This window comes from Bufo bufo, chromosome 6 (genome assembly GCF_905171765.1).
Source record: "Bufo bufo chromosome 6, aBufBuf1.1, whole genome shotgun sequence".
In the NCBI taxonomy this organism is placed as follows: domain Eukaryota; kingdom Metazoa; phylum Chordata; class Amphibia; order Anura; family Bufonidae; genus Bufo; species Bufo bufo.
Window position 1 is genome coordinate 290945910 of NC_053394.1, and position 13492 is coordinate 290959401.

General features: G+C 45.5%; 1 protein-coding gene across 1 annotated transcript in view; it reads left to right on the top strand.

Annotated features, from left to right (window-relative positions):
• Positions 1-11567, top strand: part of TMUB2 (transmembrane and ubiquitin like domain containing 2) — a 30031-nt gene extending 18464 nt beyond the window's left edge. The window contains exons 2-3 of the mRNA XM_040436147.1: positions 8869-9515; positions 10116-11567. Coding sequence (XP_040292081.1) covers positions 8872-9515; positions 10116-10479 — 1008 coding nt within the window. The 5' untranslated portion in view covers positions 8869-8871 and the 3' untranslated portion in view covers positions 10480-11567. The remainder of the gene's footprint in view (positions 1-8868; positions 9516-10115) is intronic.
• Positions 11568-13492: the final 1925 nt, after the last annotated feature.

The following is a 13492-nucleotide window of genomic DNA, read 5'->3' on the forward strand; positions in this document are numbered from 1 at the left end:
CGATATGGGTATATTGAAGGACCCACTAGATAAAAAAGCCTATACTTTTTTTAAAGGGAGCATGGGAGGCATCTACTTCTTCCTTCAGACCAAGTGTAGCTTCTACATGTATTGCCCGATCTCTTATAGTCTGGCTCTCTGAATCAGAAAATCAGTTAAAAAATTTATGTCCCAGGGAAGAGATTTTAGCATCCTTGCCAACTATAAATAAGCAGCTGACTTCCTGGCGAATGCCTAAGCTGATTCTGTCAGACTGGTGGCCAGATCCGCCGCTTTGTCAAATTCTGCAGAGCGCTTTGGCTAAAGAATTGGGTTGGAGATTTCCGGTCAAAAAACAAACTATGTGGTGTTCCCTGTGAAGGGGAGTACCTTTTTGGGCCAACACTGGATGACTTGTTAGATAAGGCTGCGAATAAAAAGAGAAAATTTCCGGGGTTTCAGAGTTCATTCTCCTCTAAAAATAGGTTTAACCGTTCTTTTCGCCCTTTTGGAAGTAATCAAGAAACAGACAAGAAATCCAGGGAAGATAGGTTTCGGAACCAAAGGAGAGGTAGAAATAACTTTTTCAAACAGTCCTTTGGAGACAAACAGAAACAGGATCAGCAATGACGCCAGAAGTCAGATGGGGAGCAGATTAAAAATAAATACATTTCTCGGCCTGGTCCCAGATTTCTTCAATTTCAGAATTCCATTTGGCCCCTCCAGTAAGATTCTTAACTACAAAAGATCAGGCCTCGGCTCTAGGAAATTCTGCCATGGAAAGCGAGGTACTAAAACTAGTCGGAAAATCTGTTTTAGTCCCAGTAGCAAAGGCGGAAGAAGGCAAGGGGTTTTACTCTCCCCTGTTTCTAGTGAAAAAAACTGATGGTTCTTTCATTAAATCTGGAAAAATCAAGACCACATCCCACCAGAAGACAGTCCTTTCTGGGATTGATATTAGATTAATCTTGCCAGAGTTGTTTTTTACCACAGGAAAAAGTAATTCTTACCCAGACAAATTCAGACATCTGATCAGAAACTCGGTGATCAATATGAGGAATGGAATGTCTATCCTGGGATCCCTCACATCATGTATTCCAGCAGTATGATGGGCGCAACTCCACTCAATGACTCTCCAGTGGGAGATCCTGTCTTGCTGGGAGAGAAAAACGACTCCCTAGATGCGAAAATAAGAATATCGGACAAGACTCTCCAGAACTTGACTTGGTGGTTGGAGAGGGAAAATCTGATTCAGGGAGTCCCATGGAAGCTGGAAGACTTGATTTGTCTAACTACGGACGCAAGCCCCTAGGGGGGTGGTGCTCACATTCAGGAGACCTCCCTTCAGTGTCGTTGGGGGGATATCCAAAAATGGGGGTCCTCCAACCTAAAAGAGCTAACTGCTGTACGTCTAGCGATGAGTTCTATTCTTCCAAGAATAAGTGGAAAAAATCTCAGAATTATGACAGACAACAAAACAGTAGTCTTGTACCTGAACAAACAGGTGGGCACAAGTTGCAAAATTCTAATGCAGGAAGCCCAGAGGATCCTCTTACTAGCAGAAAAAGAGTGTGCATCGATATCGGCAGCACATAGGGTCGTGGAAAATAGACAGGCAGACTTTCTCAGCCGTCATCTTCTCTCTCAGGGCGAATGTACTTAAGACCAATTCATTTTCAAGAAAATAACGGCCCTCTGGGGACCGCCAGACATAGACCTATTTGCTACCTACCACAACAAGAAAGTTCAGAAATTCTTCTCCCTAGATCCAATGGGATCTCCTTGTGGGATAGATGCCTTCCTATAGTATTGGAAATTTCCCCTGGCCTACGCCTTTCCTCCTCTTCCCTTGATTCCTCGTGTACTATGAAAAATCAGGGAAGATGGGGCGAGGGTTATCCTCATTGCTCCGTTTTGGCTGAGAAAGTCTTGGTTCCCGTGGCTCCGGATCATGTCGATCTCGGATCCGTGGGTTCTTCCAGAGATCTGGAGTCTGTTGAGCCAGGGTCCCGTTTTTCATCCAGGCATAAAGAATCTCCACCTAACTGCCTGGAACTTGAAAGGTATTTGCTAGGGAGGAACGGATTATCTGATGCTTTGATCGCTACTCTTCTTAAGAGTAGGAAAAAGGTAAGAGTAGCCATCTATGCTAGGGTATGGCAGATATTTTTGGATTTTGCTTATATCCAAATTAATGACATCCCCTTTTCTGCTCCCATTCATCTAATATTAGAGTTCCTTCAAAAGGTCTAGATCTGGGACTAGTGGGTAGTACCTTAAAAGTACACGTCTCGACCCTGTTGGGCCTATTTAATCAAGACATTGCAGGGTACTCGTGGGTATCGAGGTTCTTTAGAGCAGTAGCCAGATCTACTCCGGCAACTTCAGCTAGACCTCCTCCTTGGGATTTAAACCTAGTTTTAAAGGCCCTAACCCAACCTCCATTTGATCCTCTGGAGACCAGCTCCATTAAATGTCTCACCTTGAAGTTATGTCTTCTAATAGCTTTAACATCTGCTTGCAGGATTAATGAGATTCAGGCCATTTCCATCAATCCTTCTTATACCACGATTTTAGAAGATAAAGTTCACTTCTGATACGTCCAGACCCGGCTTTTCTTCCAAAAGTCGTTTCCAAATTTCATAGGTCCCAAGAAATTGTTCTTCCTACCCAATTTAAAAACCCTGGGTCAGAAGAAGAAAGATTCCTTCACTGCCTAGACGTCAGAAGGGCTTTGATTAGTTATCTATCTCGTACTAAAGATTGGCGCAAATCTTCTTCTCTTTCAAGGAGTGAATAAGCGTAATGCGGCCTCCAAAAGTTTTATTGCTAGGTGGATTGTTTCGGACATATCCTTGTCTTATCTTGCATCCGGGTTATCTCCTCCGGTGGGTCTTAAGGCACATTCTACCAGGGCAGTTGCTACCTCTTGGGCGGAAAGATCCTCTGTTCCTGTAGAGGATATTTGCAGAGCAGCTACCTGGTCTTCTCCTTCAACCTTTTTCAAACACTGTCGGTTTGATTTCAACTCCTCCCCTTCGGGGTCTTCCTTTGGGGAAAAGGTGCTTCTTTCTACTCTCCCACCCTGAAATTTCCTCTGGTAAATCTCTCGTGGTGCTGTCATAGGTGAAGGGGAAAAATTATGATTACTTACGGTAATTTGATTTTTGAGAGCCCATGATAGCACCCTTATATTCCCTCCCTGCTGTTTTTTTTTGTTGGTTCTCTTATATTCATGTGGGTGTAGCAAAAAAACAAACAAACAAAAAACTTGTTGTTAAACAAAATTTATTATGGATTATCTAATGTTATGTTGGTGGATGCTTGGATATCACACTGAATTGGGAGGATAGTGTCCGCCCTTTTATTCTGCAGGTTTCCTGTCTCTCTCGTGGTGCTGTCATGGGCTCTGGGAAATCAAATTACCGGTAAGTAATCATAATTTTCGTTGACATAGGCTAGTTTTACACTGGCGTTTGTGTTCCGGCATGGGATCAGCCTGCCGGATCCGTACTATAGTGTGCACACGTGTGCTACCGGAAGTTCGTCCAGCCCCATTCACTATAATGGGAAGCGGCAGAGATCCGGCAGCAGCACGGCACATATGCCGAGAGGAGGCCAGACAAATACTGCTCCATGCATTACCCTGCCGGACCAGCCTACTGAAAAAGATAAACGTCAGTGTGAAACTGCCATACTCATACATGACCTGTGTTTTTCTGGCAGGGAAAGTGGATAGACCCGGCCATATGGTGGTTTGGTCCCAGGCAGCAGATCAGTGGGACAGTCGTAGTGCCAATGTGGTGGTAGAGTCTCTTCCTCCTCCTTGTCAGAGACATCAGCATGGTAGGCATAGGCATAAGGTAGACCTTGTAAACCTTTGGGAACCTGAGGATCTTTGGGCAGACTCAATGAAGTGAAACAATGGGAATGACAACACCCCAGTGCAGGATCTGCCTTGAGTTCCAGTTTATGAGAGAGCCATGGCAGGCCCAATAGGAGAGGACTAGTAGAGAGTGAGACTAGAGTTGTCATGATACCAAAATTTTTATTTGGTTTCAGTACTAAGAAAAAGTATTGTGATACTCAATACCATTCAATAAAACGCAAAAAAAAAAAAGTCACAAATACCCACACATTAACCTCATGTTGCCAGCTCGATACGATTACAACAAAACAAAACCTGTATAGTTTTTATTTTGTTTCATCACTTAAAAAAAAAAACTTTTAAAAAAATCATTATTTTCTGTGCATCGCCATTTTCTGACTTTTTTATATTTCGGTCTACAGAGCTGTAGGAGGGCTTGTTTTTCGCAGGAGAAACTGTTTTATTGGTACCATTTTTGGGATATGTACAACTTTTTGATCACTGGTCAACTTTTTTGGGGAGACAAGGTGACTAAAAATGGCGAATTGCGTGTTTTTATTATTTTTTTTCTGTTACAGCGTCCACTACACAGAATAGTTCAGACATTTTCAGACCCGACGATACCTGATATGTTTATTTTTTTTATTGTTTATATTTTTATATGTTAAAAAAAAAAAAATTACATTTTTAGCTCCCTTAGGGGACTAGAACCTGCGGGCTGCCATCTTTAGTAGGGTAGACTTACCCGTCCGGCGATGCACAGGTAAGCCCTTACCTGTGCCTGTGTCGGGAGCCGGTCTGAAATCAAATGCAGTCGCCGGGAGCAGGCAGTTCTGAGAGCAGCGGCTGGGGGCCTTCATCCGGCTGTTCTTTGAACTGCCTGCTCCCGGTGACTGCATTTGATTTCAGACCGGCTCCCGGCACAGGTAAGGGCTTACCTGTGCCTCGCCGGACGGGTGAGTCTAACCTTACTAAAGATGGCAGCCCGCATGTGTTCGCTGGCGAACACTGCGAACTGACCATCACTGATTCTGACGCACTCCTTGCTGAGATCTGCCTCATGCACAGTTTAGCAGGCAGTTTACCATGGCAGGCCTGGGAAGCTTCAGCAGCGCCCAGGCTATCATGGTAACCGATCGGAGCCCCGCAATTCCACTGTGGGGCTCATATTGGAAGGCAGAAGGGGGCTCGTTGTTGAATGCGGCATCTGAGTCGTTAATTGACTGGTTTCGGCATCACCGTTCCCTATCTTTGCGGTCGGATGCCTACTGTATTATACAGCCAGCAGCCCACTCCATACAATTCCCTGCACATAATGCCTTACATGTATGGCATTATGCATTAAAGGATTAATAGGAGGCACATGGCGTTATTAATTTTAAACCTCCACGTGCCTCATATTAATAGTAAGTGACACCATCATTAACCCCATGTTGCCCATTATATGAGGTAGTACATGATGGGGTCACTTGCTATTTATGTGAGGCACATGGAGGCACTAAAGTAATAGGACCATGTGCCTCACATTAATGCAGACATACAGCGTAAAGCACATACCTATAAAGCTGCAGGAAACTCCTCCTGCAGTTAGATCTCCCTGGATGCTGATAAGTTAAAGAACCTCTGATGATGTCATCACTATGTGACCAGTAACAAGTGCATGTTACTGGTCCCATGCCAATGACCTCATCAAAGGTCCATTAACTTATCAGCATCCAGCACTGCAAGGATCTTGGTTAGTTTCTCTCGCCCCTACCCTCCTATTCTAGTCCCCTATTCTCCCCCCCCCCCCCCCCATTGGACCATTTCTTTATTTCAATGGTGGCAGTAGCCTGCGGCGTCACAGTGAGGAAGGAGGGACACTCTCCACTGTGCGGCCGTTTTGTGCGCACCGTGTTCTCTGATAGGGACTGATACTAAGCTGCACAATAGCGCAGCTTAGTATAAAAAAAGAAATGCCATTCCCACTCCAGTATGGTATCGAACTGGGTATCACAGTGTCGAAAAAGTATCAATAATTCGATACTCGGTGCAACGGTAGTAGAGACAGGCAAGACAGAAAGAAATCCTCCCAGTGTGTAAAATTCCAGCGTGGAGCTCCAAGGGCTCAGTGACACACTCTATAGGCTTTAGGAAAGTCATCCCATTGATACAGTAGATGTCCCCACCAAGGATTTCTCCAGGCGCTTAGTGGGGATGCTGTATCAGGTTACCAAGGCATGATGCAGGAAGTCCAGAAAGGCCATCACGGTAAACCGTGTCTCACTAAACTTCAGTGATACAGGTAGAGATAATTTCAGAGAGAATTTGTCATCTCTCCAATCAACCCTAGGTGCCGGAGACCCACCTTTATAGGATAGGTTCTGATGTAGTGGCCTTTTGGCTCCGCAGTACATGCACAGATCCGTGGACTGTCTGTGTTGCTGTTCCTCCTCAGACAGTTGACCTGCAAAGACTAATGGGCAGAAGTTGAAGGTGGAGGAACCATGGACCTCTGGAAAGACGGTGCCAATGTGGGAACCCTCTTCTCTCGTGCAGACTCTGTCTGACGTTCTCCTCCACCAAGGGAGACCAGGTCGTCCAAAGTGGTGGGAACATCATCACCTGTCAACTTGCCTTTTATACGCCCAGAGAGACCATCCCAGAAAGCTGGCACTAAAGCCTCATTATTCCAGGACAGTTTGGATGCTAGCGTGCAGAACTGAATTGTGTACCACCCTACTGTGAGGCTGCCCTGACGGAGATGCAGTGGTGCAGAAGTTGTGCAACCCAGCTCCTACAATCAGGAAGGTGCACAGATTGTTAGAGCACCACTGCACTACCACAATGGTGTAGCCTAGGCTAGTGCTTATCCAGAGAGAAGGGAAACCAGAGGTGCCACCTTGGATCAATCAGTGGGAAATTGGTTAGCAAGAAGTTCAAAATGTATCCAACACAGATAGAGGAACTCACAGCATGTCTTAGGGTTACCATCATAACTGGGAGGTAAAGGCAGATGCAAACCAGAGGCCGCTCTGGGCCATAGAGAGGGTGGTCAAGTGTTGTAATAGATGCTCCTGGCGATTAAACTAATTGGTCAGCTGCATATGTACTTCTGACAGACTCCACTTTGCTGGGTCAGCCTTATCCATGAACTAAGCAAACTGTAGTGGGTGTGGAACCACAATGCTAAATAACCAGTTTGGCTTTGGGCTGTCCCTTAGGGCTTGTTCACATGACCGTGTGCTGCCCGTGCTGTGAGCCGAAAATTGCAGTCCGCAATGCACAGGCACTGACCGTGGGGCAGCCGCATGCGGGCCACGGACCCATTCACTTGAATGGGTCCGTGATCCGTCCGTTCCGCAAAAAGGTAGAACAAGTTCTACCTTTTTGCGGTGCGGAGGCACAGAACTGAACCCCACGGAAGCACTCCTTAGTGCTTCCGTGGGGTTCCGTGCTTCTGTTCCATTCCGCACCTCATCTCCGGATTTGCGGACCCATTCAAGTGAATGTGTCCGCATCCATGATGTGGAATGCACACAGCCAGTGCCCTGTGTATTGCGGACCCGCCATATGCGGGCTGCAAAACGGAAACAGAGGGGCAATGGCGTGTGAATGAGCCCTAAGGGCGTTATTCTGGCAGTCCCTTGTTTTTAACCCCTATACTGGGATCAGGCCTTTGCGGTAGGGCAGCCACCAGGCTGCCACCTCCTGGGATAGCCCTGCTGTAGTTGGCAGCTGACCCATGGGGGTCAGAGGCACCGAAGGGTCAGGCAAAATTCATAGTCCAGTAAAGTCCAGGCAGGCAGAATACGTGTGTAACTGAGAGACCAGTCTGAGGTCAGGGCAGACGGCAATGAGTCAATATGGAAGTCGAGCTAAGGTCAAGACAGGCAGAGGTTCGATACATGGGATGACGATCAGAATAGCGCGCCTTCACTCATTAGCGAACTAGATATCCTATTGCTCAGGCATCTTTCCCTGGGGAAACCTGGCTTAAACGGGTTGTCCCACAAAAAAATATTCTACAGTTTTCAAACCAGCACCTGGATCTGAACACTTTTTAGTAATTAAAAATGTTGTATAGCTACTGAGCTATTCTGTATAGCGCCACCTGCTCTGTTCTTTTTTTTTATTTCAATGTCCGGCTCAATGAGAAGGTCGCACTTCCTTTCAACTGCCTCCTGAGCTGTGATAGGGAGAACATGGACAAAGAAACTACCCACTGAGCTGCCAGCTTGATATAAATCTAGCAGAGCAATGAATGGGGCGATCTCTGGACCCATGGGAGGTACAGGGCTGGTTCTAGCTTTGTTAGAAAGAGATGTCATGTACTATATGATGCCTGATTTTCATTTTTTACAAAAATCATGGGATAGCCCTTTTGAACACCTTAAAGATGTCCAGCCATTGGCTGCTGAAAATACAGAACAGGTGCTCTGGCCCTTCAAGAGCAGGGAGGTGTGTGTGACAAGGAAAGAGGTTTCCAGCCGAGAACCAAAGATTCCAGTGACCGCGATCCTGCCAGAGGAGGGCTTCTAGGAGTCGGCCACTGAGCACAATGGAAATAGTAACTGATGTGGCGACCACCCTGGATAGCAGAACGGCAGCAGGTGTGGAGCGCCAACATGACATGCTGCAATACTGGACTCAGACCGTGGACACTGTTAGTAGTATAAATGTGTGATACTGTTAGATGGGGTCCTGTGATAGGTCTACACGTCTAATGGCTAGCACCTGGTCCACTGCAAGCGCCCATAGAAATCAGTAGGCACCTACTGATTTCACTGTGTGACCTGCAAGGTGCACCTCCACGTTGACAGCTGATCATGGCAGCTCTTTACATAAACTGGTCAGTGGAAGTCATTGAATCTGCCTGTCTTGGGCAGAAAGAAAAAGTTTAAGGTTCAGATCCATCCATCTCAGTAGCAGGTTACCTCTATTGCTCAAAACCTGACTTCTTGGTAGTGTGACGTTTGATGAAGCCTCGTGTACGCTTAATAAAAGGTTTAATTTATTGTAATTTTCCCTTTTCCCCGTAGGACATGGGCATGGAGTTGCCCCCGCCCACCATGATAGAGGGGCTCGGCGATGAGGTGACTGTTGTAGTGGGAATTTTTATTTTACTCCTTGCACTAATCCTGGCATGGCTGTCCACTTATGTAGCTGAAGGCAGCGATCCTCTGCTGGGTAGCCTGATACCCACTGGACGTAGAGAACCTCTCCTAGGGCTCAGTAACCCAGTGCCTCCAAGTCCAGAACCACCAAGGGCTGTGGAGCCTCAAGTAGAAAAACCAGAAGAAGGGGATCAAGGCGGTGAGCAAGATACAGATACCGATAATGCCACCCTTGATCAGATGCTGGATATCCAAGGAGTGCCTAAGCGTGGTCAGCCAGTGCCCCCAGTGAGTGAGGAGGAGGAATTGCTGGGAGCAGGAGATGCTGCAGGTCAGGATAGTTCTCAGGGAGTAGCTAGAAGTCAAGGTCCTGAAGAAGAAGGTAAAGAGCAGGATAACAGTATTGGACATAGAAGTATAGGCAGAGATCATGAATGGAAGAAGAAAGGTGAAGCAGTCCAGGAGCAGGCCCAGCCAGAAGAAGGAATGATCACAGTTAGGCTCAAGTTCCTGAACGAAACCGAAGAACTGGCTTTGGTGAGGCCGGATGACACAATTGGCACATTAAAAAGGTGAGGAGATCTTGTCTGGTTTTTAAAGCATGTCTCTAGCTGTTGCTTAACCACAACTATAAGTATCCTCTGACAGCTGTAGGGTATGTTGGGGGTTGTATATCCACAACAGCTGGAGAGCTACAGGTTGGAGCTCTAGCTTTTAAGTCTCTCAATAAACCCGTACTTGTCAAATCCGGTTGTGATTTGCGCCTCACGTCTACCAGCTCGCCAGACCACAAAGGTCGTGACGGGCACTGTCAGTATTTCTAGCAATGTCTACTTCCCCAGACTGATGTTCTGATGTGACTATTTGGAAAGTAGTGATCTGCTATGAAGTAGAGAGAAGAATAGGGGACTTTTACTACTAGAGGGGAAGAGGAAGAGCCCAGCTTAAACTACCAAGGGAAACTCTGTTCTGACTAATGGGGGAGAGTGAAACCTCAAATGACATATAAGGCCAAATGTACATCATTACCTTCTAGCACTTCTGAGGCTGGATCAGAGTGAAGATGCTGAGAACACAGATTTGTATATTAATGTTGAGTTTAATCTGAATTACCCTATTGTTCCATTTTTTCTCTTTTATCTCACTTGTCATTATTCTTTTTCTTGCCTCAGTAAATACTTTCCGGGTCAGGAGCCGCAAATGAAGCTCATCTTCCAGGGACAGCTTCTTCATGACTCCACCCAGACCTTGCGCTCCCTCCATATTACAGACAACTGTGTGATCCACTGCCACCGTTCTCAGGCCACTGTCTCCTCCTCTCCTGTAGGACCTGAATCAGGAGGGACTTCCCAGGAGCATGCTGGCCTCACGCCGCCCATCGGGAACCTGATGATCCCAGTCTTTGTGGTTATGTTGGCACTGATCTGGTATTTCCGGATCAATTACCGTCAGTTTTTCACGGCTCCGGCCACCGTCTCCTTAGTGGGGGTCACTGTATTCTTCAGTTTTTTGGTCTTTGGCATGTATGGACGATAAGAGAGAGCTTGGGCAATGAGGGTACAGGAACATTGGACTATTGGGTAGAATGACTATGGGATGAACCAAGAAAGCCTCTGATATGTATTCTGTATCAGTTCACAGTACCTTAATCAGACTTAATCCGGTGGTACTATGATTTTATGCGGTATAAAATTATTGTGCGGTATCAGATATGCCTATTGTCATGGTGCCCTGATCTATCTCTAAAGGCCTTGTTTAATAGGTCCATAGTATGCCATACATCACCCCACAACCTTTAAGACGCAATGCAGGCATTGAGGTCATTGCTGTGCTGTAGAGGAAGTGGCACGGTTTTATATCTTGCAGGCATGGTCTCAGACTATGAAACCACTCATACCACCTCCAGAAGAAAAGGCATCATACTGTACTGGAAATAAGACTCCTGTAAAGGTGGAATTCTGGTCCTAAAGCAATATTTATACATTCTATTACTGTGTGCCACCTTAAAAGTCAAATTCAGACCATAATATATGGCCCTTGCACATGGTCTTTCTGGAGATCTTGAGTTCTTTTCCACATCTTGTATGACATTCAGATGATGCATGTTAACGCTGAGCAAACCACAGATTTGGGGAATTGTGTGCATGTTGTGATGCACTATTTTAGGACCCACATAGGTTTTATTATAGCAGTATATGCACTTCATCTCATTGAGAAGACTGCTTCAAAAATGGGGATGGTACTACACCCCCTGATAATCCTCATCGTTTGGCCTACTACGTGTCATTCAGGGTTCAACCAGACACCGATGGGGTGGTCGTTAACTAAAGCCTTGTGATCACAATCTGGAGTCCATTGACTTGTCTTACAATCCGATCTTATTATTATTTATCTGTGCTGTATTGTTGATGGAGTGAAAATGGTGAGACCTGTAGATGTTTCCATGAAGGACAAAAAGTAAGACACGAGAGCATTGCTGATGAGAAGGTTGCATCACCCCCTCTACTTCTTCCTATCCAGGAGGGGACAGGGGGGATGGGTTTGATCATTTCCATCCTATTTTAAACTTAAATCTACAGGGTTATATGAATAAAATAATTTTGCTTCTTCATGAACTGGATTTGAGGGTTGACAGCCTTATTTTTTTTTACTCCAGAGAATGTATAAAGTTAAAGGGGTTGTCTCACTTCAGCAAGTGGCATTTATTATGTAGAGAAAGTTAATACAAGGCACTTACTAATGTATTATTATTCTCCATATTGCCTCCTTTGCTGGCTGGATTCATTTTTCCATCACATTATACACTGCTCTTTGCCATGGTTACGACCACCCTGCAATCTCCAGCAGTGGTGGCCGTGCTTGCACACTATAGGAAAAAGTGCTGGCCTCTCCGGTAGCCGGGACCATGGAAGCTCACGTAGGCTGGTGCTTTTTTCTATAGTGGATGGATTGTAGGCTGGCTGTAACCATGGAAACGAGCAGTGTATAATGTGATGGAAAATGAATCCAGCCAGCAAAGGAGGCAATATGGACAATCACAATACATTAGTAAGTGCCTTGTATTAACTTTCTCTATGTGATAAATGCCACTTGCTGAAGTGAGACTGCCTCATGGCTTACATTTAGCTTGTAGGGATCTTTCATAACAGCACATCCTGTACCACAGTCATATCTAGGGCCACATTCAAAATCATGCAATTGGCTACATGGAATCTGTCAACACTGCAGACAGACACACCCATAACAGCTTTGATTAACCCCTAAGTGACCACAAATGTGCTTTTTTTTTTTTTACGGTGGGTTCTAATCTGCTTTAAGCTATGGTGCTGTCTTTTTCTGTGGATGCAATAATTCCACATGTTTTAACCTGTTCATCATTTTGCCTCCTTTGCTGGCTGTATTCATTTTCCCATCACATTATGCACTACTCGTTTCCATGGTTATGACCGGCCTGCAATCAATCAGTGGTGGTCGTGCTTGCACACTGTAGATAAGTGCCGGCCTTTCTGGTGGCTGGGAATGTGGGCGCGTACATGGGCTAGTGCTTTTTTTCTATAGCTTGCAAGCACAGCCACTGCTGCTGGATTGCAGGGTGGTCGTAGCCATGGAAACGAGCAGTGTATAATGTGATGGAAAAATGAATCCAGCCAGCAAAGGAGGCAATATGGAAATCGCAAGCCATTCGTAAGGGGCTTTTACGCACTTTCTCTACATGATAAATGCTATTTGCTGAAGTGACAAAACCCCTTTAAGGCTCTCGGAATACGCAGATGAAAAACTAAATAATGAAAAAATTTGCTAGGTCATTAGTACCCAAAATAGGCCGGTCACTAAGGCGTTTAACCCTGCCTTGCATTCTAGGGACTTAGTAAATTGAATAACAGGATTTAGCAAAAAATTCGATCTGCAAATATTCTTTGTATAGACCCTGAACAAGCAGGTGTTACTGCGAACTTAGCATGGGGGATGCAGCCCTGGAGGACAATGGACTTGCGGTAACTCAAGGACAAGAGAAGTGATGCAAAGACACTGAACGTTACGTGTGGAATATATTGTGTAAAGATGTTCACAGGTAGTGAGCGGAGCAGCAGACAACCCCTGGTCTTCAAAAGCAATGATGAGAGTAATACTACCGCACTTGTCACACTGTTTTATTACACATAAAATTTACAGAGTCATATATGCAACATCCTATTCCTCAGGAGGTCCAGGATAGGTGAATGGATCCCCTTATATATACAGTACATGAATTATATCTTACAGTCTGATATCCATTTATATCATGACCTGCAAACTAGTGACCAGAACCAGCGGTCAGTCCCACAGGAGAAACAAGAGGACAGTGTGAGGCACTGTGCATGCCCGTATCTAATGCCAGTCAGACGAGGCGTAATATGTAGAGATGAGCGAATTTCCGGTTATGAAATTCATTTACTGGGAAAAGGTGAATTGCGTTATGGATTCCGTTACCACGGACCATAACGCATTCCATCATAATAGAAGTATATGGCCTGAGGAGAGGACGCCCCTGCATAACGGAAACGGGACG